Source organism: Opisthocomus hoazin, chromosome 5 (genome assembly GCF_030867145.1).
Source record: "Opisthocomus hoazin isolate bOpiHoa1 chromosome 5, bOpiHoa1.hap1, whole genome shotgun sequence".
Lineage (NCBI taxonomy): Eukaryota > Metazoa > Chordata > Aves > Opisthocomiformes > Opisthocomidae > Opisthocomus > Opisthocomus hoazin.
Window position 1 is genome coordinate 30,193,564 of NC_134418.1, and position 24,151 is coordinate 30,217,714.

Below are 24,151 nucleotides of genomic sequence, written 5' to 3' on the forward strand. Positions count from 1 at the left end.
GTAGGAGGGCATCGCTCGTCCCTCTCCGGTCGCCGTGCCTGCGGGGCCCGGCCGGCGGCCCGCAGAGGAAACCCACTGGGTTTTTCCTTGCGTGACGGGTTCTTCGCGGCAGCTGGCCAGGGAGGGCATGGACGGCAGAAAAGCACGGAGGGGGCTGTAGCTCCGACGACGTGTCTGGCACCCAGGACGTGGCACGAAGAGCAGCAGCGGCTGGGTCGGAGCAGAGCGAAGGAAGCTCCCCAGGTGTTTGCCCAGGGTGTTACTTCCAGCCTGGCCGCCCAGAAAGCAGCCGTCTGGGGGCCGGGGACAGCGCGGGCCCGCGACGTCGAACAGAGAGCTCCTTGGAGACCGCTGGCCGTAGGCAGCTGTGATGGGTTTCTCCTTCCCTGGGCGCACGGTTGCAGTCCTCAAGGCAACAGGCAGGCAAATGTCCGACCGGAGTCGTGCTCCTCGGCCGAGGTTTAGCGTCCCAGCTGTGGCCGTCTGCTGAAGGCCAACGCCTGGAAGAGGCAAAGCTGCAGCTGCAGTACTGGGAGGACCCTGGGCCGTGCCAGGTGCTTGTAGCTAATACAGGTAACAAATAATTGCAGTCACCATGGAATGTCCTGGTTGGAACTGGCTCCAGATGAACAAAACTGTTGCATAAATCACCAGACAGGAAAAAAAACCCAAACCAAAACAATGCAAAAACCAATGCCTCTATTTAGAAGACAGTAATACATTTTAAAAATATGTTTCACCATTTAGATCTAATGGAAATAATTCCTGGTGAGAATATTCTTTTAATTGGGGAAAAAAATACTTTTGTGACTTTGAAAATGTTTCCACTTGACAAGTAAAAAAATGTTATGACTTCTCTACCTTAATACGGAGGCGTGCTGTGTGCTTTTAACGTAAACAGTAAATATAACTGCCAAGTCTGCTTTCACATTAAACCACACAGCTGATAACTGACACAAATACCAGAGAAAAAAAGAACACCGTTTTTGTACCCTCCACCATCAAGAACAATGCTGTGTTGTGTTTTGGTTTTGTACACTGAAGGAAAAAAACCCAAAGCCTTAAGGATAAATGCATCGCTAACATGCAATGGGATCCGGTGCAGAGTTAGAACGGTTAAGAGGTCTCTACCGAAAAGTATTTCAAATCATCAACTTCTTATTACCTGGTAACTACAGATGCTTAACAAAGTTTCCCTCAGTGTTTTGGATTAGCTGTACGCATCGGTTTTGTGAAAGGACCAATGACATTAATAATAAACAGTCAGTGCATACTGGTAGTAAGTAGTGCGCAACACTTTACAGAAAAGACAATACTAGGCCTACAGCAAAATTGTCCGTTCCTGGGCGATACAGGAGCCTGCTGTGTTTCCAGAAGGGTACTTCGTTGCCCACACTCCTAAGGCCATTTGCAAATTTTACCCGTGTCGTTCCTGTAACGAATCAGGCTGTTTTATTTTCGCTGATAGAGTGGTTATGATCATATATGGCTGTCAGTGCAGGTACAAAGAGTGCGGGGCTGAAAAAAGCAGATCTCAAGCAGTTTTAAAATGTAGTTTTAAAGTTTTAACTTAGCTGGTAAGAAAAAATCTCCTCCCTTGGTGACAGTGCAGATTCTCTTCCACCTCTATACCACAAAAAGTTATACTTGACGCGATCGTTTCTCCACACTGGACAACGCTGGGTAGTGGTAGTTGGTATTAGGTCAGCTCTAATAGTTTATTCTCCAAGCTTACATGGAAAAGAAAATCTACTAAGATGTCCTGATGAGTGGGGACCTTTCATCTTCAGTACTCTGAAAGAAAAAAATTGCAACACAGCAAAGTTAAACGTGGTACATCAGAGGGCTTCCATGGTGAGGAAGCTGGATTGCTAAGACTTCAAACAGGAAAGGAAAAAGCTCTTGGCTTCTACTTCTAAGTGCAATTTCCTGTACAAGAACCTGCACTGCACAAAAAAAGCACCAGAGGGTGGGTGGCAGCTCGGGAAGGGACCTCGGGTTCACGGTAGCACCTTACAGAGGATGGCTGGCCACAATCACTCTGGTGGGAGGGGGATCACAAGGAGAGCTGTAACTAGCTGAATTAGTTTTGTTTGCAGGAAAAACAACAAAAGCAATGTAGAGAAAACATGGAAATTAGGTGTCCTTTTGTAATTTTAATCCCCATGCTGTGTTCAGGAACATCCAAGAGAGCTGCTATGAAGCTATACGTGTGTAGGGTGGGGCAGGAACACCTGGGACAGGGACCTCAGGCAATGGGACAGTTTTGGCTCTGGAGCTGAGCCTGACAATAACACAGGCAGGCTCAAAAGCTCGGAGGAAAAAGTACCAGGCTCTCTTGTAAAAGAACCTGAAGTACAGTTCTGAGAGCATCTGCTCACAAAATGCTTCCTGGGTACCCACAGAGAAAATCAAGAATGAAGCCAAGAGAGCCAAAGATCAGCTGCTGAAAGTCACTGCTGGAGGAAAGGAGGCTGCAGACCTCACTGCCAAAGTGCCGCCACTACCATCACACCCCTAGTCCCACCTGGGTCACCACTGACTCAGACAAAGCATACACATGGTATGGCTGGACGCTCTGGAGGTAGGCGTGAGGGTGCTTTCTCACACCGTTAGAGAGTATTTAGGAAACATCATACAAGCAAGACTACACTAAGACCACAGCAACTACAAGGAGAAAACAGCCTACTAGAGAACCCAGTCTATTTCTCTAACCAAAGGATCCATAGTTTGTCTTGTCTGAACCCGACTGCCTTGCCTATTAGGGGGAAATTTTGGCATCAGCCTTCAACATGACCAGCAGTCAATGCCAGCATGTCATTTTGTGACAGAACTTTTCATAAATAGATGTGGAAACTGGTACTGTCTGGATAAAACTTCTGCATGCTGTTGTCTGTAAAATTAATCTGTGCTTTGGTCATAAATTTGCATTATGATTCTGAAAAATATTCAACTGGCACAACACAATTGTTTCTACTGAGAAAACTGTCAGATTGTCACTGACTAAATCTGTCCTACGGTGGACTCTTGCATCTTATCCTTCAGGGTCCTCTAGATAGGCTGATTTTTTTTATTACTACTGTTGGCAAGGGAATTAGGCACAGAAGACAGGACCTGCCTTACCACGTTTCTTACATTAGCTCCATTCCTTTGTTCTGGTGCGTTTATTCTGAGTCTATTAAAACTTCCCTTCCCTAGAAAGGTCATTTTAAACAAAGACAACATACAAAAATGTTTGTGGGCAGAAAGACACTGAACAGGTAAAATGAACCCCAAAAAAATAAAATACAGGCAGATGTACAGTTAGTAAGGTCAAATTCAAATGCTACTTACCTCTTCACTTATTCCCCGGGACCTGCACACGAGCACAATAAAAACAATTCCAAAAACAATTCCTAGAGTCATGATTATGAAAGGGATTCCAGTTACAACACTGGCTTCCAGCAGGATGTGCTTGAGTTTGCTGGCAGATACTTCATCAATCAGAACACTCTGGAGCAGTGAGAGATTAAGAGAGAAAAAAAGATTTATTTCTGTTCTTTCTTTACATTAGACTGCTTTACTTTTATGAAGGGTAGGGAAACAACACTCCCACAGCTCTCTGCCTCTGCTTCATTGCTTCTTGGTATACTTTCCCTCTAAGAATTCTTAAAACTCTCCTCATGTGGCCAGAGGGATCATCTAGTCTGCATTTCAAAAGAAAGTAGGGATTTTTAACTCTCAGTTCAAGAATGGAATAATATAGGCCTGGAATCATGGTGTACATCATCGAAACAAGTCCTCTCGAGTCCTCCCTGAATCCAGTTAATTCAGTGATCCAACTACAGCACAAAAATATTCACAAAAGATGACTCAAAAAAATATGTGATCTTGTGAACTCCCATCTCCTCATCTGAGCATCCATTTTCCTCATGGCCAGTACCTTTGAAATTAAAAGGACTGTCTGACTGAGAGTGTTTTGCAGGGCTCAACTTAATACTATGGTCAAGCAGCAGGAGGATGTTGTTAAGAAACAGCAACAGCTTCCTACCTATGACTGTATAAAACAACAAGAAAACCAGCATTCTCTTTTCTGGTTAGCTCAAAGACAGTATTTTTTCAAGCATGAACATACCACAATGCTGCAAAGAAATAACAAAAATATTTACCTCGTTTATATACATCACTGGGAAAATTAGCGTTCGGATGTTGCCTGTTTCACTGTGTAAAAAAAAAACAAGAACAAAAAATTATGGTTTTGCAACTTTTCAACTTGAGGGTTCTGAAGACAGATTATAATAGAACAATGAATGGGGAAACTGTCCCTAAAAAACCTCTGGGCTGTTCCTTTTCACTGTTGATTTTCACCTCCTTACTGGAGTAGGACAATCTCAGTCTTCCAGATGGATAATAAATTCTGTTTTAGGAGCAATGGCATATTTTGGGACTTGGTGGGGAGAGAAAGAGAGGGATCTGTAAGAGGCTCATTAACAACCAACTGAATGACAGATATGTGCCAGCACCAGGAATGCTAAGCTAAGCTGATGTTGAAGGTTACTCATATTTGTAAAACACAGGAACTATTGTCCAAGCAACATGCGCATAGCAGCAAAATACCCCCAGCATTTGGCACAATGAAGTAACAGCTTACGCAGAAGTTGTGTTACTGTAACAGCTCCTGGGCATTAGAAAACAAGGTGGTGCTATTCCACAGAAACATCACCGACTCTCCCAAGAGGATCGGGCAGATAAAATACTTCTTTTTTAGTTATAATATATAGCAAGGCTGTGCCAATAACCATCAGCTCAGAAGCTGAGGCTGAAGAATAGCTATCACACAGCATTGGTGATGAGTAAACCAACACGTTAGAAAGACACAAGATGTTTCTGCACAACTGAGCTGCAGTTTGGGGACATCCCTCTCAAACTGGAACACCCAGAAAACCAGGCAGAATCCACTTGCAACAAAGAAGAAATGGGGCATTTTACTCACACGTTACTTGGTATTGTACACTGTTCCCATTTGCAGGGTTGTACTGACTGCTAAAGTTGCAACACAGAGATTTCTCTTTATCACACCAATGCAGTCACAGGCAAGGCACCTCCCTCCCGCTGACCAAACGAGCCCTCCTTCCTGAGTTTTAGATAGGACTTGCCTGCTGTTGCGAGACATGCCACTTGGTCTGCTTTTCGTGCTTGTCGGGGAAGGGCACAGGCAGCCCTGTCAGGGGCCATGCCTTCTCATTTGGTTTTCATGTGACCACTGCTGAGAAATGATGGTAACTACAATATTTTTGTCTCCTAAAAGCTGTGAGAGTAGGATGGCATGCCCTCGCTGGAGTGAATAGCCACTCTCTGAGTTCTAGCTGCACTCCACTGTGGCAGACCTCCTCTCTGAGCAAACCAACCAGTGTGCTATGACTGATGCCATCACAAGCACCACGTGGAACCCATCCATCACATTTTGCTTTTCTTGAATACTATCTTTAGTCTGCAGATAGAACTGCAAAATCTACTTCATCTGTGAGAAAAGCGATACTGCCACCTGTAATTGAGTTTTGACTAGATTTCTCTCTCTCTCTTACTTGTTCTCTCCAACCAATATTCCATCTGAACACTACAGACAAATTCATTTTGAGTATCAAATCAGATCTGAGATATCCACCTGGCAGCAGAGAACACTTACAAAAATTCAGGTAATTTTCTGACGTGAACATTGACTTGCATCCGCTTGGCTGCTTGCAGGACAAGCCCTGTCAGCTGGGGAATAAAAGAAATCAGTGTCAAAAAAAAAAAAAGAGTAAACGTGAAACAATAGGAACTGGGAGAAAACAACCTAATATTTACACTGGTGTGGACTTCACAAGGCAAGACAAGACCCACTTAGTGTTATTCACAGAATCACAGAATGGTAGGGGTTGGAAGGGACCTCTGGGGATCATCTAGTCCAACCCCCCTGCCAAAGCAGGGTCACCTATTGTTTATTTCCCTTCACCAAGATACTCTTGTAACTCATATACCTACACTCCAGTCTGCCTCTTAAGGAGATGTGAAGAGGCTGCAACGGAGATAAGGGTGCCATCATGCTGTGCTCTGTGCAAACTTGCACTTTGGGCTACAGAGATCCCCCTTCTTCCAGATCCAGCTGTAGTTTTGGAAAAGGCCACTACCTACAGCTGTTTGTTCTGCTTTCCAAGTACTGCTGCAGAGACTCTGCAGTCTCAGCCACAAGACAAACCTTTCTTTCTAAAGGGTGAAAACCAGATACTGACCACAGTCAATGGGAGTGTACGGCCACAGAGGTAATGGGCGTGAAACACTTCTCACAGTAACGCCATCACTACAGTAAGAGTTGCGACTGGATGCACAGGAATATTTTCCTTATTCAAGCAGCAAAATTTAGTCTGGAGAGTGGGTGGGAGGGGGAGACACAGAGCTCGTTTTATGTAGTACAAAAGATCTGAGTAAGCAGGAGCAGTGTAACAGGAAGAACGTGGCACCAAACCAGATAGCAAGCAGCATATCTGCATGAGACCTGAAGAGAGGAACTATGCAATTTCCTCCTGCTTTAGCTACACATAACAGCTTGATGAGTCAGAGTACTCTGTTTCTGTAAACTAGGCAGGTCGTGATTTTGCTCTTTCCCTCGATCTACATTCGTATGTGTGGATGTAGAGATCAGTGTTGTACCAGTTTTAGCTGGGAGAGAATTAATTTTCTTCATAGTAGCTGGTATCAGGCTATGTTTCGGAGTTGTGATGAAAACAGTGTTGGTACACACCAATGTTTTAGTTATTGCTGAACAGTCCTTACACACGCTTAAGGCGTGTTCTGTTTCTCATACTGCCCTGCCAGTGAGTAGGCTGGGGATGGTCAGAAGCTGGGTGGGGACACAGACAGGACAGCTGACCCAAACGGGCCAAAGGGATATCCCATACCATATGACATCATCTCAGCAATGAAAAACTGGGTGGGAAGTTTGCCAGGGCTGCTGTTGCTTGAGGACTGGCTGGTGGGGACCAACTGGGATCTTTTCGCGTCACTTGCTTTTCTTGATTTTTTTTAATTTATTTTTTTTTTAACTTATTAAAGCATCTTTTTCTCAACCTGACTTTTCTCACTTTTACCCTTCTGGTCTGAGGTCAATTGGGACTATGTTGATACGCAGTGACCTAAACCCATGTGCTTGGATTCACCTGCACTTACAGGATTGATGTCCAGAAACGTCTCATGATATTCCTTTTTTGGATGCATGCCCTCTATGTCCTCTATAAACTTTTGATCTGCTTGGTAAAAATGTGGAGCTGATAGAAATATTGGAGCACCTGGAATGTGAAAACATAGGAAGTCACCACCTAAAAAAGACAGAGCAGCATTCGAAACAGTCTTTGAAGACCTCAGAACTCTTCCCACTGTGCCATTTACAGTGAAAGGAAAAGTCTATTCTGGAGCTACACAATTAACGCTGACTCCTTGTCTTCAGAACAAGCAAATTTTCACTTGTGCAGTATCACCACACTTCATGTCTCAAGTTTGCGTGCTGGTCTTTTACACTGTTTTCATTCAGCTACTCAGATGGGACAGCTAGCCGGATAAGAGCAGAGAATAAATGTCTAAGCTGTTCAGTACCAGGATCCTGGTACTTCCTTCTGGTTCCTTGATTTAAATAATTGCTGGAGCAGACAGCATCTAACAGGAACATCCCCTCAGATCCCTACTGCATATTACAACATAACATTCACTTGCTGGTGACCGATTTCACTGAGAACAGTCATAACCCTACAGGCCTCACCAAACTGTCCTCATATATTTCAGACATAAAGGACAAATATGATCCCTACTGATGTCTTCCTAGTCTGCTTCCACCGCCTGGCAACATACCTTGCTTGCAGACGCTGACGTTAAGGACACCAGTGCCAGGGCAGTTTCCTGGTGGCACACAGAATCCAGCATTGTCTGGGTTAATCGTTGTGTTGGCAAATACCATAGCAGAGGGCACAAAGCGGTAGGCTGGGATGCCTGCAACAGTTCCTGAGCTGTCGTACACCAGGTAAAAAGATCTGCAAGGAAGAAAAGCCATACCCAGATTTGTTAGTCTTGAGCACACACTGCAACCTGCTGCAGGTGTCTCTTTGCTGATGCCTGTGTATCAACTGAAGTTTACAGTAAGCTAGAGGTTTGGTTTAAGCCCATTCCAACGATCTTCGGTATTAAATTTAATATGCTTTTGATCAGCAAATACACCTGTCATCATTCTGCTGCTGCACAAAATAGACAATACTGTGCCAACTGTGCTGCTGCAGGGACACTGATGTCTGTTTTCAGTATTTCAGGGTCTCACTCCGGTCCCCATGTTGCTATTGTGTGTTGTGTGAGACTGCGATGGTACATGCTACTGAGAGGGACAAGGAAAGGAACACAGTCCTGGAAGACAGAACAATCTGGCAAGTCCTGAATTTAGTGTAACACACATCTGTATTGATTTAAATAGAGAATCTCAGATCGGTTTTGTTCTTCACAGACAGGGAAACAGTCAAGGGAGGAAACAAGGTGAACATAAGGAAGGAAACACCAAGATTTTCTGCATCTTGCTGCACTTCAAACAGCCTTATGTCAAGTCATGAATCTCTGAAGAGTGCAATCTGGGTTCTCTGAAAAAGCAGGGCACAGAGGAAGATTTTGGAGGAAAGAAGTTTCCAGCAAGGTTCATATAAATCCTTCCATTCCCCTCATTACTAGTCTCGCAAGGCAGTCCAGTCAGTCTTTCATCTTCCAAATTTTCACTTTATCTGTACTTTGAAATAGCATGTCTTTAATTTGATGTAGACTGGCGTTTTTTGGTGGAACTCTCTCATCCATCATACCATGAATAAAGGCAGAACATTCATACTGTTAAATAAAATCATGTGAGGAAAAAGACCAGCCTAACAAGAAATCGCAAGAGGAATGGACGTAAATGCTCTGCTTTAAAGTCTGAGTGACATTTTCTTCTCCTTACCTACAGAAATCAGAAGAAAAGACATAAATGTTTTCATCTTTGCTAATCAGTGGGTGAAAGGATGTCCCATCTGTTCCATTGATCATGTTACACGTCTCTGTTGTCCACCAGCTCAGTGACCTGAAGAAAATGAAGCAAAGAGAGTAAGGGTTAACAGGTCAGGTGATGCCAGCTCATGGTCTAAGTAAATGAGAATCAGACCCGTACAGTGCTAAGTCCTCTTGCCTCAGGTCCACTAACAAAATGGAAGATTTAAATGGATTTAAATTGCATCTATAGTCTCTCTAAACTTGCACCAGGCAAGTAAGAATATGTCTGCATGAGTTCCTCCCATATATGTAACTTCTGGCAGTTTGGCATTTGTTTAATGGGAGAGGGATGCTTTAGGTAGTTCGCCTTTGGCTTCTTTGCAACACATGCTGCCCGCTGAAGAAATGTTAGATACCCAGGCACAAGATGTCCCAGCCTTGGCTCTGGGTACAGAGCAGCAAGGAAGGGTGGTGTGTGAGAACACGGGCTGTGTAGATACAGGAATACTGTCCCCCACAGGTGGCTGGGATGGGTGTCCCAGAGGTGGGAGTGGAAGGGAGGGTCACCTCTGCCAAGGGAAAGTTGGGGATTCAGAGGTGAGTATCACAGCTGCTCTCTAAGAGCCGGGGCTGTCTTCCTTGACACATAGCAAAATACTGGGGGCTGGTCTGAAGCTACAGTTGCTAAGAGCTACCTCCATCCTCAGAATAAAAGGACGCTTTTTTTTTAAACAATGCTTACATTCATCTAAAATGTGAAATGGGGCAGGTTTTGACAGAGGCCACACCACAGTGAAAAACTTACTCTTTTCCTTTCCATTCCACAATCCTTGAGAAGTTAAGGTAGTTCATTTCCCCACTTAGGAAAACATATTCTCCATCATCAGTTCCATTCATCTGCAAACAGACACATGAGCTTTCAATCACTCCACTCATTCTGTAACACCTGGCTGGTAACTACAACAAAGTGGCAAGAGTTTAAGCTGTCATCACTTCAAATCCACCCTAGGAGTCATGGACTCCCCCTGAGGTAAGCGCAATTCATTAAACTCCTCCTTGAATACAAATGAGGTAGAAGTGACTGGGCACCTCACAAGTGAAGGAAATATAACATTAGATTAACCTTCTTTTCCTTTGAAATTTGCCACTGAAAAAACAGCCATTAGCAACAAAAAACCCCAAACCAACAGAAAATAACCTGATCACTGCAGATGATCTCCAAGAAACAAGGAGTCCCCACAGCCCAAAATGATGTGCAATCAGAAACACCGTGGAAGCCAGTAATGGCTCCAGCACGGAAATAACATGCAATTTCAATCAATTACTAAGGAAATTGGCCAGGAAATTTTTCTAGTAGTTTGCACAACCAGCCCCACAGAGCCAATGTTATTCAGGCAAGCACACGCAATAGTTGAGAGGTTTGCCCGTGGAAAGCTCATCCATACCTGATAAAGGGAAGGAAATATCCAGCCAGTGCCTAGATACAGCCCAACTGAAGAGAGAACATCCTTTTGCTATCCCTGCAGCCTACCTCCTGGCCTCAGTCCAAGCACAGCCTTCTCAACTGGCTGGCAATGACAGTCCAAACTCTGTAGCAATGACACCATTCCCCACCTAAATCATCAGGAAGTCTTGCATACCAGTTACCTTATTAAAGAAACCAAATACTGGATCAATCTCAGGATGCAAAACATGAATGGTTGACAGGAGCCTGTCTTTATAGCCCCACAGTAATTCATGAACGGTGCGAACTGTAAACAGGGATTCTTGGTACAGAAGCAGCAGCACCTCTGTGGCAAACTGAAGAGGGGTTGACCTGGTCCACTCCATCGCAGTCTGCCAGGGGATTGGAAAAAGGGAGCAATGGTCAGACTTATTGTAGAGTAAGTAATACCAGCTGCATACAGACACATTTCATCACTGAACATGTTTCAACCATATTTTCAGTTTCATTATTTCCACTGGCAGCAAGTAATGTGCTAGCTAACAGGTTCTTCAGCTTTTCTCCCACAGGCATGTGCTCTCGCATATTCCAGTTCCGCCTGGCATTGGCACCCAACCAGCTCAATTCCATGCCATTAACTGCCACAGTCTTTAAGAATGGATTTTAAGTGAAATGTGCATAACTGCTTTCTGAACAGCCTGAATTTCACAACTATATTACAGCTGGAGACGTGTGTTGAATTTCACCCTTTGGAAGTTGCGTTTTATATTTTTAAAAGCCATTTTTAAAAGATAGACATTTCTCCAAAATGCAAACAATACCAAAATTTATTTCCTTTCTAGCTGACAAGTGTTTTACCACGTCTTTAAAAAATCAAGAACAAAGAAGGGAACATTCCTTTGGTGAACCAACCTGTAGTTCTTCTAGTACTGCCTGTTACAGGACATCACAGTCAAAAATCTGAACAAGAGGTAATACTTGCCACTACTCATATGCCTGGGAGGAATTGTAAATACAGTGATTGTATTGCAACTTTTAGTAAGCTGTGTCCTATCTGCTATTATACACAGTGCATTTATGCGTTCATTCATAAAATCAGATGACATTTTTGGAAAAGATGGGGAAAAAGTAGAAATGAATGTACCTTGTAATTGAAGACAATGAAACTAGTATGAGGAGTAAAGGCTTAGTTACACAGCCAGTAAGTATTTTAGTACAGTCTAATTTCCTTTAGAAGGCATGACAGCTTCAGATCTGCTTGTTCTCATACTGCCCTTGTATGAAACCAAAAATAATCTTCTGCCTCTGATCACCAAAAATGAGACTTTTATTTGCAGAGTACTTTCACCTAACACAGTTCGGGGGTGCACGTTTTAACTTGAATTTTATTCTGAGAGCATCTTTTCATTCAGCTGTATCTGAAACTCCTCTGCTATAATTTCTTTTTTTCAGTTTGAGATGCAGACTTGGGAGGCAATTTTTGCAATTTTGACAACAACCCCAAGCATTCAAAACTTTCTCATTCAAAGGTCAGAGTTCCTCCTAGGCATTTGACATCACCAATTCCCTAGTTTCACTTACTCACGGAAACCCAACAAGACTGATTTCTGCCCATCTCTGAAGTGTGTGTCAGCTCTCACTGCAAGAGTGAGGCACTAACACTACAGAGGCGTATGGCGAAGGAAGAACGTAATAAAAAAAACGCACAATAGTCCAAACCAAAACTGAACACAGTATCTGCCCCAGATGTAAGCTGCCTCTCTCGTTCTTCAATCTCATTTATCTACCACAAAGGCAGAGACAGTATGAAGCAACAAGCTGCTAGTTATAAAGTGTGTTAGGATGACTTCCAAGCAGAAATGAAAGAGAACTCACCACTGCAGGAATATTAATTGTTCTAATTAGGTCCACTTTAGGGTCTCCAACTGACTTCTGAGGTTCAAATACATACGTCTTTGGATTCAGAGCAGATACTTTGGTACCATTGTCCAAAAACTGAACATGCACTCTCGGCCTGTATTCTCTGAAAAACAAGAGAGTTTGTTCTCTAATCAGATTAAACAAATACACATAACATTAACTGCGATTAACTTACGGCTATTCTACTGCTTTAAGCACGTAAAGGGTGTGATTTTCAGTTCGTTGAGAGTAGTAATTTTTGCAGCTGTTGCCATCAGCAACAGAACTCCCCTTTGTGTCAGTGTAAGCTAAATCAGACCTCACAGGATGCTTCCAAAAATGCCACATGTTAATTGCACTTTTTACTTTTGCTTCATTCTTAAAAACCTCCAAGGAAAGAGAACAATTTCAGACAGTACAGAAGGATTTAGAGGCACTATATATGGGACTGCTCTTTAAGTGCAATTTGAAAATTAAACTTGTCCCTCTTTGCTACAGGCAAAATTCACTCTCAGGCAGAAGAAGATGTAGGCTTCATGTAAGTCTCATTTATCTGACCTAAGAACCTACCAGAATCTTTCTGCTGTCTTCAAAGTACTTCACACTAGGACTTCTGGGCTTACATGTGACACGACCACAGAACAAGCCTCATTTTAGCTCTTCTCCATTAATTCTCAGGCAGGAATCCTGGCCACGACAGAAATTCAACTGAATTTTTGCCATGAACTATTCATGGTCTGGGAGGTTCCTTCTGTTACTGTCAAAGCTCTCTGACAAGCAGCATAAAATTCAGGATTGCTGACAAACAAGTGCAACCAGCAAGAAACATCAAGTGCTACCTGCTGTCCTGATGAGGAAGTCAGATTTTAATTACCCTGAAACACATGGCATAATCATAATTCAGTCTGTTGCCATTTTACAAACAAGAAACATACAATTCCATAGAACTGGCTGGCTCAGGCTCAAAATGAGCTATGTATGTGTCTTCAGCAAACCCAGAAAGGGAAATGGCAGGTTGTCTGCTCATGGCATGATCTTTTGGAAGTGAAATGCGCTGTATTTCATAAGTCTACATTCACTCAGGACTTTGCTGACTTTTACATTACTTTAATTCCTGTGTAAATTTTAAGTCCCAGGATGTGAATGTGAATTATTCTGCAAGACCCTGTGCTATAATGTTTTTCATCCATTTCAGATCCTAGATCCTATCCTGGCTGCACTAGATCCATCACTGCAGCTTTATGACAGGCTGTATTACTCTGGTTCAATCTTTCAAATTTAAAGCAAACTGGATAGGCTTGTAAAACTATTCTTGTTAGAAACCAACCATTTCCCATCTTCTTTACACAAACAGCATATCTACCATTCTTCAGCATGCCTACCACCTAGGAACAATTTGGTCTGGCAACACTTCCAGCTTGATTTGCCAGAGCCTCTTGTACAGCAATCTACTTTATACCCTAGGGCTTGAACTGAGGGGATGGGAATGGACAGTTATGAAGTGCCTTCCCTAAAATAGGCCAGAGTTAACCTGAGAAGCCGCTCCAACTCTAAAAGGGTCAGAGAGGAAAATAATACTCCCTGATTAGGGATAGTAGTAGAAGGTTCTCAGATGTTAAAGACAAAAAGCCGTAAATGTGTGCAAGACCAGACAATATTCAAGTGTTCTTTGAGACTCAGCAGGCTTGGGCAGACAAGCAGCTTGCACTTTATAATTAATTATTTTATATGCTGTCAATTCAACTTCCAAGATTTAAAAACACAAGCACTACTACATTTTTGTTACAGAATCTACCTCTGGACTAATAGGGTTTATAATGCATGTTGGTCAAAAGTATGAACTGCAGGAAGAATATGTAGGAAGAGATTGTATTTAGCAGTCCCACCTCCTCTCTGTCACTCAGATTTTTTTCGTCTGCCTGTCTGGGCCAGTTCACTTCCAGCCTTTCTCCCCAGTATCCTGTTTTATAAAAACACTGAGCCATGCACTTCACGTTAGGGCATTTTATGTGTTCTGCCACATGTTAAACCCAAATGAGTCTTTACTGCTTTGCTACACAGGGCCTGTGAGACAAACTTGGTATTTATCCTCTGGCTCAAGCATGCAGTATGTCTGCAACATCCCTCCCTTCTCCCTCTCCTCCCACATCTCCTCTCTTCCCCCACCCACCGCTGACGGTCTGGTACAGTCGGCAGTGACAGCCAGGCAACGATTAAAGAATCTGCTGGAAAAGAGCACTCCACTTTCTAACTTTCCTCTTTCTTCTATTAGAGGAGCACAGCACAATCAAGTCTTGTTCAGACATGTCAAAATCAGGCTAACCAAACAAGCCAAGAAGCAACTGAAACACGCAGCGCTGGAACGCGCAGCCTCCCTCCCTCGCACTGCAATAAACAACTCGGGGAGAGCCTTCGTCGCCCAACCCATTCAGAGCCAGCCTGCGGCGTGCGTTGCAGGGGAAGGCTCTCCCAGCAAGCCACAAACCAGCAGCTCAGGCTGAGCCTCCCCTTGGGCACAGGCCAACCCAGCCAGCTACACCACCAGCCCCGTCCATCCCACCGAATTCTTCACGGATAAGGTGCAGCTTCAGAAACCGGGCTGTGTGAGACACTCAGGAGACACTTGGAGCTAAGGAAAGGAAAAAAAAGAAGCTAGCAAAGGGGATTTGAGTATCAGGGTGCAGCAGAGTATGAGCCTATGTGGTCTGATGTAGCTGTATTAATCTAGAGCTGGCCCCATTTATCTTCCCAACAGAGAGAATGCAGTGCTGACTAATTATCAGCATTATACTACAAAGACCTGCAAAAAAGCTTGGGAACTTGAAAGCCGAGGTGTGGGAGGAAATTAACAGAAAGGCAAGACATAATGCAGAGACGAAGGCTACCACAAAGACTCTCCCTTTTATTCCATAGTATTTTTTTCAAATACTAACAGCCAGATTCTGATCACTTTGCAGCTTAGGTAAAGATAACTCCTTCTGGCACTGACACAGTGCCCGGTCTCAGTGAGCGTGTGTGACCAGAAGTGAGACTGACAATGAGAAATCAACCTTTTTGCCATGCTTCTCATACCTCCATGATTTCCAAGACTGTACCGCTTCCTGCCATAGGACTGGTCCTGGTTTACACTGCTGTATGCAGCAGAGCAGAATGAAGCTTTAAAGGAAAACTCATTTGTAAGGTGACTTTAAAATCTCTCCGTGTGCAGCAGACTCAGACTGTTCAGTGTGTAGCCATACCATGCAGAAGGAGAGTTCAAGAGGCAGGGTAAACTCCAGCACTGTACATGGCCTTAGCAAGTCTGACTGTCTGTAAAAATGGTAGTGAATCTAAGTAGGTTTCATAGTGAGGGCTGGCTGAGGAAGATCCCTGTAGTACCACTCTCTCACTGGTTTTCTGGCCACATTTTTACTGACATGAATTGTGCAGTTTCAGCTAGGCACAAACTTCTGAGTGAACACATCTTTCTTTTATGCAACACTCCTCTTCCCAGACTCTCAAACATCATCCAACCAGTGTTTTTTCTCTCGTAATACAGTAGGCCAGGATGCAAACAACTTCCTCTATGTTCAGCAGCTGAGCAACAGCAGCACACAAGCAAAATCTTGCCAAAAATCTGACAGAAGTCACTGGCTTAATCTGAAACTGACTGCAGGTTCTCCAAGTGTCAGTCTAGTTGTACTGTCTGGGTGGTGCATGGTCACGCTCCCCTGAATAAACCTTTACTTGCACATTAACAGCTAGGTGTTCTGCCAGAATGGGATCCCAAGCGTTCTGGATCCCACTTTTTGGCTTCCTCACACACAACAGGTTCAATGAAATGAGAAAATAGTGAAATGGTCATACCGGTAGGTGTATGGTCCTATTTCCTCTACAAGAGGCGTATCGCCCTGAAGCACTTCTAAAGGATTTGTCACATTAAAAAAGTAGAACTGCATGTAGACTGGTGGAGGAGGATCCTCCCAGGCTTCAAAGGTTTCCGTGCCATTTTTCAACACTGTTCCCTGAAACAAGAGAAAGACAGATTAGCTGTCAATGATAGATGCTGTATGATATTTATAGGAAAGAGAGTAATTCTATGCCCTCAGAACAAGCACAGACAATAGGATTCAAGACCCCAATTCTACAAATGCTTATAGATATGTTTTACTTTGAAGCATCTCACTAAATGTCAACAAAATCAGACAAATGATGCAACGGCTTGCAGGCTAGGGACATACATTTGGTGGCTTTGTTGTTCCACTTCTTCCCACAAACACTTCTGCCTGACTTTTTCAGAATGAAGATTTATCAGCTATTACGCAGCGATCCTGTTGCATTTCCTGTGTCAGCAAAGACCTAACCTGGTGTAAGATACCACAAAACACGCCAACATTAGAGATAAAAGTGGAACTCAACAGTAGGAGGCCAAGAGGTCCTAACAGAGACCTCTTAGTAACAGGGTCAGAAAAGAAGCTTAGATTCTTTGTGCTTATAATTTCATTGCCTAAGAATGTCAGATTCCAGTACAGCTGTGACATTCTGTCTCCAAAGCAATTAGACTTTTTTTTCAGTGGCTTGTGAGGAAAACCTGCAAGTGACAGAAATTTCTCTCATGTAGGCACGCTGGGATTCGTGCCTTTCTAAGGTCTCTGAATAGGGCAAGGATTCTTCACTCTCTGTCTTTAATTACTTTCCTACAGCAATGAGCGCACATGCATTTCCAGACCCATGGACTGTCAGTCTATTTTGTAACCAATAAAGCGTAGAACTACAAAAGAAAAGCTATAAATCATTATTTTATGACAAAAGCACTTAAGTAATGAATCAGTAATTCCTTTACCTACCAGCATATACCTGTTATAAGGACAGTCACAACCATACCTGTATGTAGCTCCATTAGAAACATAAAATACAGGTCTCAACCCCTCATTTTGTTACCATTCCATTTCAGATAAAATTCACACCAACTATAAAAGCATCACTACCAACACCACCAAAATCAAGGCTTTTCATATAGTTGTAACACTGGTACTGCTACTGTGGTAGTAACAAGGTATTTGGCTTGCACAGTGGAGTTTTCAGGAATAAGCACAAAGAAAACCATATCTTTGAAAACCATATTACCTGTAGGCGGAAGAAGGGGAGGTGGGGAATAATTTGCAATTAAATGGGTCTCATCAACACTTGCTCTTTTTATTTTTCTGAGAAAACAAGCCAAATATTGTAAGTGCAAGTTCAAAAGCAGGGCAGACTGGACAGCGGCCATTTCTTGGTTACTGTTTACGGGGTCTTTATCAGCCCCAGTTGCCTCAGAACGCATTCTTGGCCTTCCCACTTAAGGAGCTGTTTTCTCTCCATGTAGATTTAAATTTTGAAGGATTAGATAAAGAGAAGACTGTTTCAAAGAAAAACTTATTGACAGGAGCTTGGAATGGCAGCAGTATTGCTGAATACCAATGAAAGCCAACCCAGCTGGTAGCACTTTGCAGTTGCCGACTGCTTGCTTCTGAGAATTTCAAACCACATATTCTGTGCACATCACAAAAAATTATATATTTTACACATACTTCAGGAGCTTTGTGCATTTCTTTGGAACTACCAGCACCTCATATGTAACATTTTCTACACAGCCCAATACTTTTGACCCTGTTTTCTTGTGATCTATGCCAAGGAGGCTCATCCCTGTATTCAGACAGAGACCTCCTGAAGTTCATTTTTAGGATCAGGAACAGAAAATCTCCCAAAATCAGGCATACCATTTCCATGATGCCACCGTAAAGGGCTGGGGGCGAGACAGCGATGTATTTAAGACACCTACAGATGACCATCATAGCTTTTCTCCACATGCAAATAACCACATTACAAAGGCAATCACTTCAGAGGTGGTGGTGTAGTGAAATACTGATGTCTGCTCCCTTCCTAAGTTTTATAAAGCTCATGTCTCTCACGTGCATGAAACACAATGAGTATAAGCTGGACACTGAAAAACAGAGTAACTATTGCCTGTCTTGACTCTAACCATCCATACCTAGGAATCTGAACTCTACCCTAACAACTACTATGCATATTCAGGGCACCTATCTATTGCTCATATGTCTCTCATGTGAGGCAACTAGAGTGAGAGATTATTACTCAGTCTAAATGTGCAATGTTTAAAAAACCAAATTCACCCTGGTCATGTTCATTCCAGTTTTAGGCTCCAGTCTATCCTTTATGACAGAGGGATCACAGGTACAATGTGCAGGGAGGCCACAGGTACAATGTGCAGGGAGGCCACATACCCTGCTCCCCTCTCCTGAGCTAGACTGAAAACAAGAAGCTCCCCAACTTGAGGTAGCTTTGCTGAACGTAACATGGGTTTCTACCATGCTCTCTGTACATACACACACGCACCAGATTACATGCAAAAAGCAATAATAAGAAGGAAATGAAGGTGCTTTTCTCTGGCAGGTTGGTTTAAATACAGGCTCTTGCGATTTTGAAATCATAAATGATACCCTGGGAGATGGGCTACAGAGCAAGGGTAGTGAAACAGTCATCTGGCGATTTTTTTCCTGGATCTGCAGGACACATTTGGATCTCCCACAGACATCACGTGTCTATTTACAGCTCTGTACAGTGACAGCCCCAGTTGTAAACCCAGATTCACAAACTTCTGAGCTGGATTCAGACAAACTCCCATGAAACTCTCAAATAATAAAATACGGTAAGCTCTCTTCTTACATTTTTCACCAAACGTTACCAGGGATATCTGGGTCTATCACATGATATTACACATCCTGGACCTGAGAGAAAAATATGAGCACATATTTTTGAGCAAAACACATGTCCACGCCCCTCAGCTGATGGCATTCAAGTTTAGCTCTGATGACTTTGCTTCACACCAGAGTAGGATCTGATGTTACATGACAGGTATTGCTTCTTTCTTTATCAGAGCTTGTGTTCACTACTAGATTGGGCAGACTGTGAGATATTAGATAACAGGACTTCTCTTTAATGTAAAATACGTGAAAGATGCAGCTCCACTGTAGTTATTGCTGCTGTACTGTGCAAGACCAGAGAATCAGACCTTTCCTCGATACATTTATATGCAAGAACAAGAGACACAAAGTATTCAGCAACCTCAAGGCAGACGCTAGTCCTGCAGGCAGTAGCCTAGAGAGGCCTCAGACTTAGAGCTCCTGTCTGAGAGAGATGCAAGGGTGTTCCCGCTGCAATACCACAACCTAAAACCAGGGGACAATACGATCTCCTGTCTTCACTCCGAAGCACAGCAGGGGTTCTCCTTTCCAAGTGGAGTCCACACTCATTTCAAGTGTACCAAAGCACCCCTCCCACTAACTTTATTATGCCAGTCCTGAATTTGCAGTTCATTATTTGGTGTTTCCTTGTCTTGACCATGCTTCACACAAAGGAAATAAAAAGTGAAATTTTCATATTTCCATCCTAAGTGTAACTGTTACTGGCAGTGATAGTGGGAAATGGTACCAAACACTTTTGGAACATACACAGCAAATTAAAGTTCTTTTTTTTCCCCCCCCCAGAACTCAAAATGTTCTAATACCAAGACATAGTTTTATGTGTTCATCTAAGACAGAATTTAATTGCAACTTTTAAGATAAGTGATAGGGCAATCTTTCAGACCAACATGAGCAGACTTCTCTGACCTGCACCTTGGGAATGGTCTGCTCAAAAGGAGCACCTTGACTGATCCTTCAACTAAGCCTCCATATTAAACTGTGCTGAGAGCTCTAGTATTTCACATCAAACATCAACAACAACAAAAGATCAAAATAAAAACTAAATAAAGGGACAAAATATTTTCCTTGTCCTTTAGGGTCCTGACAACTTCAGACAATCCAGCTCTCATGATGGCTGGCAACAAACATCCAGTGAAATTTCAAGGGGTTAGAAGACTAACCATTTTCTAAAATTATCCACGTAAGGTATGGGGTGTAAGGAAAACACTTGAGGTAAAGGACTGATTCTCCAAGTTTGGAATTAGGTGCATAGATCAAAAGTTGCTATATTCATAAACTGCATGCTTATGGCAATAAAATATATAATGATGTAACCAACATACAGCATAAGGCAACCACTGCTAGCAGCTAGGAAGGTCGTTCTCCTGTGGACAGCTAATTTTTTCTTGTTCATTACAGGGCTTTTTGCCCCTGTTTGATGGAGTTTCAGGTGCTAAGCCCCTGACAACAAACAGATACTGGACAAGTTCGACATCTGATCTGGCATGGCACTTTTAATTCACAAAAAGCCAACAAGACTGGCAAATAAGACAGAGACTAAGTTGACAAGATTTGAATGCCTTCCAGGAAAGGTACTCCCACTGTCATCACTACACATCTGCCTGCTGATTTTCAAGGGGATGTGAAGTCTGATGCCAGGCTGGATTCCCCACTCTTCCCACCACCACCCTCTGTGTCCAAGAACCCTGCCTTTGGCTTGAAAGGATGCAGCACACAAACCCCCTACGGAAAGCCGACCCATCCTCAGTGGTCCTGGGTTTGGACACACAGGTGCTTCAGCTGCTCCCAAATGCGGTTTTCCATTTCAGCTGTAGTTGAGACTGCAAAGACAGCTTTTCACTGCAAGTCAGCTCTGCTTCAGGACTGCTGGAAAGCCCTCAAAGGAACACGAACTACCCATCCTGCCCCTTCTGCAATTCCTCCAATGACAGAGAGGTTGAGGAGGCCAAGAAGGGCCAGAGTGCAGAGATAACATTTCACGTCCAATGCCCTGGACTGCAGAGAGCTGGAAAAGCTCAAGTCTTGCCACATTTCAAAGGCAAATTGAGATTTGTCTATTTGCACAAGATTTTCTAAGCTGCATACATGATTACACAAGAGACAGCAACCTTCTAAACTACACACATATGAAAAAAAGCTCATGTGGGATAAAGCACATGTGGAAAGCAGCCGAATCAGCAGAGTGATTGGGAGCACACTGCTTTGGGGCTGAAAGCTGTACTTCTGCAGTTTGTGCATGTGGCTCCTGGAGAAGGCCGGGAGGGAGTGAGCGGCTAGCACAGGGAGCAGGACGCTTGATTCTGTGCAATCCAGATGTATGCTAGCACAAGCTGAAGAGCGGTAAGCAGAAAAAGACTGAGCTCTGGAAACTTTATCCTGCATTACTGAAAGCCTTGCTGAGCGAATACCAACTTACTCTTACATAAGCAACCATTAAGGGTAAGGAGCATGTAGCTAAGAGATAATACGTATAAGGAGGATCACGCCTAATTCCTGACAGTCCTACGCTCTCCCGCCAAACCATTTTTTTTATCCCACTGCTCTTTTGATAAGAGCATGAAATAGACTTGAAACTAGAACTTCTGCTGCAATGCCGAGGATGACACGCTCCATTCCAAAGAGACCTAAGACCTGGGAGATGGAACTGCACATGCCTGTGCAAAGCTGTACTAATTTGGTTTGGTTTGCATACAGCTTTGCACACATTAACACTCAGATCACTTCACACTGGGCTTTCAGACTGCCTAGAAAAGGTATGGGCTGACAATCAAATGACTTCAGGATAAACCATTACCCATGCTACACTCCAGCACAGCAGAGGCACATGCCTGAGAGCAAACACTGCAGGAGCAGCTGTACGAGCAGTTCCTGAAGAGCAGCTGACACACTGGCAGGCTGCATGACAGCTTACCCTATGGTAGCCTTTTTTTTTGGCTATCCCCTGAGCTTTACAGGCACACTCCAAAGTGCCATGACTTGCTTTAAGCTGACTGCCAATCTAAAAGTGCATTCACTAAACCAAACTGATTTAAGTTAAGATAATACAGCTTCTATGTTAGGAAATGCTCTCTGTCAATATCCCAAAGAAAAGAACAAGTACATTGGTTAGGACACCATGGGGGAACAGCAGACTTTGGTCCCTAGTTAGACAACAGCACTGGTCAAATCCCTTCATTTGTTAGCACTCTTGGCTTCTCTGTCAGAATAACAGAGAGGATGATATTACTCAGACTAGGTAGATAAATAATTGTTCATTTACATGCTTCACAGGTATTGTAAGGGAGTTACTGACACAGCTGACCCTTCTCACTGGACCAATGGGCAAATGCAAAGAGCCAGTATGAGAGAGGAACAAAAGCTGAGGCAGACCACGAACAGTGAAGGGCCCTGCATTCGTAACAATGTCAGGATGGGTGTCCCCAAAGCGTGCTACAAGCAGCCTTTAACGACAGGGTGAAATGCCTCGCTGTCATCACCCATCCTGCGAAACTACCACATGTTTCAGCTCCAGAGGCAGCAGTAAATGGAGCAGCAGAACAAGCTAATGCATGAAAGCTGCAAGAAATCTACGACAGGGATGGCAAAACAGGATGGGCGCTTTGGGTGTCCCCTACTCAGCTCATGTGCTGCTGCTCTGGAGAGGGCTCCTCACCACAGCTGCTGCCCCACAGCCAGTAAAGCTGCCTCAAGAGAACTGATTTTTATCGGTATTTACTCAGTTTTTACCCAGCCCAGGCCCAGTGCAGCCTCCATCCTGAGCCCTAGCCTAGCCGGGTGGTGCAGGGCAGGGGGGGTTTGCCGCCCAGGGATGCTCCTGCCCTCATCCATGCAGAGCTGGTGCAAGGAGAGAGCCAGACAACGCCACCCTCCAGCCCCCTCCCAGGGTTATTTTGAGAGGGAATAACCCGGTCAGGAGGGGCTGGGGCGGGAATCGGGCCGTGCTCTCACCTGTTTCACCTGCAGGTCCACCACTGTCTGGAAGACGTGTGCTACCAGCAAGGAGATGCTGGCGATGAGCAGCGTCATGGCCAGCACCCCCACGGTGACGAGGCACAGCGACTTCATGGCTGCTGCCGAGGAGCGACGCGGCCGCCGCCGTCACCGCCGCCGCCAGGCTCCGCGCTCCGGGCCGGGCGCGGGGGCGGGCGGCCGCCTCGCCCCGCCTACCGACGGGCCGGGGGAGGAGCCTCCGCCGCCGCGGCGCCTCCCGCCCCGTCGGGGGGACCGGTTTTGTGACCCGGGGATGGCAGGGCCGTGGTGCACCGGGCTGGTCGCCGTACCCTGCTTACCCGGAAAGAGAAGAACGTATCCGAAAAGCATTCGCTTTCGTCTCTTGGAGCTCCCACGGGCACGGCCGAAGTCTGCCCGGCCGCTGCGGACGGATCTTTACAAGGTTTGGTGGAAGACCAGCAGAAAACCAGCTATCCTTCAGCAATGGACCCTGCACTGATCGTTTTCCATCCCGGCCTTCACATGGCACCCGAGGAAGGAAAGCCCCTGTGATGCTGGGCTCCTGTCCTTTAACCACAACCAAGTGGCCTGCAGCACCGGCGTTTCGAAACATGATCATGAGTCGTTCTCTCCCCTGCTGCCCTTCCAAATCATGAGGCTGGGGGCTCACCGTCATCACAGAATCACAGAATGTTCAGGGTCGGAAGGGACCTCTGTGGGTCATCTGGTCCAAGCCCCCTGCCGAAGCAGGGTCACCTACAGCAGGCTGCACAGGACCTCGTCCAGGCGGATCTTGAATATCTCCAGAGAAGGAGAATCCACAGCCTCCCTGGGCAGCCTGTTCCAGTGCTCCGTCACCCTCAGAGGGAAGAAGTTCTTCCTCATGTTCAGACGGAACTTCCTGTGCCTCAGTTTGTGCCCATTGCCCCTTGTCCTGTCACTGGGCACCACTGAAAAGAGTCTGGCTCCATCCTCCTGACAGCCACCCTTGAGATATTTATAAGCATTTATAAGGTCCCCTCTCAGCCTTCTTCAGGCTAAACAAGCCCAGCTCCCTCAACCTTTCCTCGTAGGGGAGATGTTCCAGTCCCCTCATCATCCTCGTAGC

General features: G+C 44.5%; 1 protein-coding gene across 1 annotated transcript; it reads right to left on the reverse strand.

Moving 5' to 3' along the window:
- Nucleotides 1-677: 677 nt before the first annotated feature.
- Nucleotides 678-23,225, reverse strand: SCARB2 (scavenger receptor class B member 2). Its single transcript, XM_009935478.2, has 12 exons — nucleotides 23,041-23,225; nucleotides 16,196-16,353; nucleotides 12,326-12,473; nucleotides 10,654-10,842; nucleotides 9,812-9,903; nucleotides 8,978-9,097; nucleotides 7,861-8,039; nucleotides 7,186-7,304; nucleotides 5,666-5,739; nucleotides 4,149-4,200; nucleotides 3,334-3,492; nucleotides 678-1,794 (listed from the first exon to the last, which is right to left on the reverse strand). The coding sequence occupies exons 1-12, from the start codon at nucleotides 23,155-23,157 to the stop codon at nucleotides 1,753-1,755; spliced, it is 1,449 nt and encodes a 482-aa protein (XP_009933780.1). The 5' UTR covers nucleotides 23,158-23,225; the 3' UTR covers nucleotides 678-1,752.
- Nucleotides 23,226-24,151: the final 926 nt, after the last annotated feature.

What these genes read in the sequence shown, in the direction of transcription:
- SCARB2 (XM_009935478.2), bottom strand. Translation starts at nt 23,157, where the DNA reads ATGAAGTCGCTGTGCCTCGTCACCGTGGGGGTGCTGGCCATGACGCTG. An exon ending in ATAGGACCATACACCTACCG is followed by an intron (nt 12,474 to 16,195) that starts GTATGACCATTT and finishes CTTGTTTTTCAG; the next exon opens with AGAATACAGGCCGAGAGTGC. An exon ending in CAGTGATGTATATAAACGAG is followed by an intron (nt 3,493 to 4,148) that starts GTAAATATTTTT and finishes TCACTGCTCCAG; the next exon opens with AGTGTTCTGATTGATGAAGT.